The sequence below is a fragment of the Apteryx mantelli genome, chromosome 33 (genome assembly GCF_036417845.1).
Source record: "Apteryx mantelli isolate bAptMan1 chromosome 33, bAptMan1.hap1, whole genome shotgun sequence".
Lineage (NCBI taxonomy): Eukaryota > Metazoa > Chordata > Aves > Apterygiformes > Apterygidae > Apteryx > Apteryx mantelli.
Genome location: NC_090010.1, coordinates 3,592,429 through 3,597,007, shown reverse-complemented (window position 1 = coordinate 3,597,007; position 4,579 = coordinate 3,592,429). Strand labels below are relative to the sequence as shown.

At 69.8% G+C, this 4,579-nt stretch overlaps 1 protein-coding gene across 1 annotated transcript; it reads right to left on the bottom strand.

Annotated features, from left to right (window-relative positions):
- Window positions 1-206: 206 nt before the first annotated feature.
- On the bottom strand, window positions 207-4,239 carry PRKAG1 (protein kinase AMP-activated non-catalytic subunit gamma 1). The gene is made up of 12 exons (XM_067314097.1): window positions 4,174-4,239; window positions 3,970-4,024; window positions 3,213-3,316; window positions 2,971-3,052; window positions 2,825-2,883; window positions 2,665-2,710; window positions 2,495-2,549; window positions 2,077-2,203; window positions 1,531-1,696; window positions 1,339-1,376; window positions 1,033-1,179; window positions 207-930 (listed from the first exon to the last, which is right to left on the bottom strand). The coding sequence occupies exons 1-12, from the start codon at window positions 4,177-4,179 to the stop codon at window positions 826-828; spliced, it is 990 nt and encodes a 329-aa protein (XP_067170198.1). The 5' UTR covers window positions 4,180-4,239; the 3' UTR covers window positions 207-825.
- Window positions 4,240-4,579: the final 340 nt, after the last annotated feature.

Sequence of the window (4,579 nt, the reverse complement as noted above, 5' to 3'; positions counted from 1 at the left end):
AGGTCCTGTCCCCTGTCCCCAATCCCTGCCTTTCAGAAAAGCCACAGGCGGAACAAACAGGGATTTAGGGTCTGGGCCAGCTCAGCAGATTCCCCCTATCCCCGGGGGGCCAGACTCCTGCTGCAGCAGCACCCGGACAGGGGACGGTGCCCCCCACCCCGGCCACGGCAGCGGTGGCCCCCGGCGCGGCCGCAGCAAGGCCGGCGCGATGTGCCAGGTCTGGGTTTTATTAGCGGTTTCTCTCCACACACAAGCAGTGACGGGCGAAGACGCGGCCCCGGCGAGGGCCGCTGCCCGCGGGCGCGTCGAAGTGAAGGGCGCACGGGGGCCCGCGGCGGGTGGGCAGCCCCGGGCCGGACGGAGCAGAGCGAGGGCAGTTAAAAACCAAACTCGGTAAAACGCCACGTGGAGGGAGCCACGGGGCAGGGGATGCCGGCGGCGGCGGCGGCGGCCAAACCCAGCCCTAGCTCCTGGAGCTGCTCCGTGCAGCGCCTTCCCAGGGGGGCTCGGGGTCCCGTGGCCCCCCCAGGGGGGTCGGGGGCAGCCCAGAGCGGCTCGCCAGCCCGGCCAGCGCTCCCCGGCGCAGCTGCACCCCAGCGCGGCTCAGCCTGGGAAGCTGCGGGCTCTCCCGCCCGGGGAAGGGCCGGGGGCAGAGGGCTCGGCCACGGCGGGAGTCGCCCCACGGCCGGAGGTTATTGCTGGATGTTGCTGGTGAGTGGATTCCCCCGCCGCCACCTGCCCCACCAGCCCTGGGGAGGGGGCGCAGCGCGGCAGGAGAGGAGGGCGGGGGCAACGGGGCAGGCTGGATCCCCTCCCGCCACCGTCTCAGGGCTTGGGACCCTCCGGGAGAACCAGGGCTTGCAGGATGTCCGAGAGAGAGACAATCCCCTTGACCACGTCGCTCTCATCCACCACCACCAGCCGGTGCACCTGGGGGGGACACGGAGGGGATCAGGCCGGCGCGGGGACCCCAGCCCCGCTCTCTCCGAGCCGGCGCGCCGGGCTGCCGGCCCACCCCGGGGAACGGGTTACCTCAGCCTCCACCAGGCGGTTGATGATGGTTTCCAGCGTCTCGTGCTTGTAGCATTTGAGGACGCCCTCGAAGTAGTGGGAGCGGTGCTGCAGCGCCCGCGTCACCGTCACGTCCAGGTTGTTGTACGTCTTCTCGGCCGCCAGGTTCTGGGGCGGGGAGAGGCGCTGGGGAGGCAGCCGGGCCGGAGCACAGCCCGCGCCCGCCCCTCCATCACCCCGCAGCCACCATCCGCCCTGCACGACCCCGGCGGAAAGGGGGATCCCTGCAGTCCGGGCTCCCCAGCTCCATTGCCCCCCAGTACTTACGATGACATCAAACTTGGAGTAGATATCCACAACTCGCCCTGGAGAGGGAGAGAAAGGGCTGGTGAGAGGTGCCCACGGGGCCCGGCTCCCGGGCTGCTCACCTCCCGGGGCTCCGGGTGGGCTGCAGACCCTGAGCTGGTGGTTCGGGGACAGCAGGCGCGCACTGTGCCACGTGCCAGGCCCGGCCCTCACCCGAATCATCGACGACAGGCAGAGCAGACACGCGGTGCTGCACGAAGATCCCCAAAGCCACGTAGATGGGCGTGCTGGTCCGCACCATCGCGATGTTGCTGTAGGTGCCGATCTGTAGCTCTTCCAAAGTTTTGGCCATAAACTGAGGCTTTGGGACCTCCGTTATCTGCAGGGGACGGGGAGGGGGACAGTGCTGACGCTGGCTCGGCCTGGCGCTCCCCAGGCCCCACGGCGCGGCTGGCTCCGGCTGCCCCCGGCTGACGCAGCTCGAGGGAGGCCAGGGGCCCGGTCCTAGGAGTGAAAGCAAAGAGCGCTGGGTGCGGAGCAGGGCCCGGTGGGACCCCGGGGCGGACGAATCCTAGCACTGGCACAGGCAGGGGTGGAAGAGACGGGCAGCGCAGTCCCGTGGGCTCGGCCCTCCAGGGGTGACGCAGAGAACGCCGAAGGCTGCGCCCACCCCAGCACCCTGGAGGCTGCTCTACCTGGCACCGCCCGGGGCTGGTTCGTGTCCTGCTACGACGGCACGAGGGGGGAGACAGGACTTACAAAGAGTTTGAGGAACTTGAGGATGCGTTTGTGGGTGAGGATGTAGAGCGTGTTGCCCGAATTGGGGTCAATGACTGGCAAGCGGTGGATCTTATTCCGGATCAGGGATGAGACGGCGTCGAAGAGACTGCGGGACAGAAAGGAGGGGGCAGAGGGGAATCAGCGCTTGCCTGGGCCCCATCCTTGCACCCAGGCAGTGCTGGACCGGTCTGAGCCGGGGAGGACGCAGGGAAGATGCGGGCAGGATGGGGAGACTGCTGTGTCCCGGTGCGAGAGGAGCCCAGGCCGGGCAGGGGGAGGGCAGGGGCCCAGGGGAAACTCCCAGCCGGCAGCAGCCACAAAACCCTTCCTGCCGAGCAGCGTGGAGGCACCGACACTGCCAGCCATGTCCCCTCCCGCCCAGCAGCACCGCGAGTACCTGGCGTTGGGGGAGATGCAGACCAGCGGCTTGAAGGAGTCTTGTAAGTAGACCTCTGCGGGGAGAGCAGACACTGAGGGCGCAGGCAGCGTCGTGGGGGTGCAGGGCGCGGAGCCGGGGGGCTCCAGGCTGGTCTCGGGGGGCGGGAGGCTGGCAGTGGTCCCTCTTACCTCTCCACGTCTCTATTTTATGCTCCTCCAGCTCGTAGATCTGCACCTAGGCGCACACAGAAAGAGGAGTCAGTCGTAGGCACGTACGAGATGGGCAGAGGCTGCGACGGAGCCAGGCAGTGAGGGCTAAGGGACCCCCGGCCCCGGTCCGTCTCCTCACCATCGGGGACTTGTAGTAGCGGTGCAGGATGTTGATGAAGTCGGTGATGGTCAGCATCCCTGGGGGGAAGGAGCAGGGTGAGCGGCGAGGCCCTGCCCGCGGCCCACAGCCCGGCCGCCCCACGCCGCCCTGCCCCGCTCACTCACCCACAAAGCTTTGCTTCTTGCTGTCCCACAGCGGGGCGGCCCGCACACCGTTGGTGACCAGCGCGAAGAAAGCCTTCTTCACCTGCAGCCGGGGACGCAGAAGGACATCAGGGGAGGGACGAGGCGCCCGGCAGGGGAGCCGGGTCCTCGGAACCGCCCAGGTCCCTCCGGCCGGTGAAGGTGGCAAAGTGTTTGGGGCGGGAGGACGACAGCCCTGGAACCGCCCCGCGGCCCCGGCCCACCTGCAGGGAGGTGTCAAAGACGACCAGCTTGGAGCTGGTGGGGATCAGGTCATAGCAGCGGTGGGACTTCATGAAGCCGCTGTAGACGCCACTGTGGGACTCCCCTGGGGGACAGGCAGCGTGAGGGGCCGCAGTGCCCCCAGCAGCCTCACCGGCAAGGAGACGCCCCAGCCTCCGAGAGCCTCCAACCACCAGGACACCCCAAACTCTGGGACACCCCAAACCAGGGCTCTGGGACATCCCAAACTCTAGGACACCCCAAACCATGGGATACCTAGCCCAGAGCCCCCGGACACCCCAAGCCCCCGGACACCCCAAACCATGGGATACCTAGCCCAGAGCCCCTAGACACCCAAAACCCATGGACACCCCAAACCCATGGGATACCCCAAACCTCAGATGTTCCCAACCCACTGGACACCCCAAACCTGGGGTCCTAGGACACCCCAAACCCCAGGACACCCCAATCCATGGGACACCCCAAACCACAGTATTCTCATCCCAGGGCCCCAGGACAACCCAAACCCTCGGACACCCCAACCCACAGGACAACCCAACCCATTGGTTATCCCAAACCGCGGTCCTGGGACACCCCAAACCCGAGGACACCCCAAACCCAGGGCCCTGGGACACCCCAGCGCGTGGGACACCCCGAACCCGTGTGCCCGAGACACCCCCGGGCCACCCGCTCGCGGCTCCAGGCCCCCCCCCCCAGCCCCAAGGGTCCCCCCAGGCCGCGGGACACTCCCGGCCTCACCTTCCGGCGCCGCCGGGCCCTGCTCCGCCGGGCTCTCCGCGGCCGGACCGGGACCCTGCGGACAGATACGTGGCAGGTCGGGCAGGGCCGGGCCGGAGCCGCGGCCCCGGTACCGGACCCCCACCACCACCACCTCAGCCTGGCCCGGGCCCCCCCCCCAGACACTCCCCCCCCCCGCCCGGTGCCCGGTGTCCTGGCCCCCACCTCCATGGCCCCCGGCCCGCCCCGCCGCCCCGCTTCCGCCCGGCGCGAGCCCGCCAACTTCCGCCAGCACCGGCCACGTGACCGGAAGCGCGCGGCCCGCGTGACCCCTCCCCCCCTCCCCCGACCGCGCGGCGACCTTTCACCTCCCGCCGGGTCACCGCGGCGGGGAGGGGGCAGAGGAGGGGAAATGGGGGTCGGGGGGGTCCCGGGAGGCTCCTAGGGGGCCACGGGGTCCTGGAGAAGGCGCAGGAGGGCACCTGGGGGGGGCTATGGGGTCCGGGGGGGGGTCCCGGGGGCTTTTAGGGAGGCCACGGGGGGGGGGGGGCATGGGGAGTCCTGGGGGCCACAGGAGGGCCATGGAGCCCCCCAGGTCACCCAGGGGTGCCTGGTGGGATCCTGGGGGGCA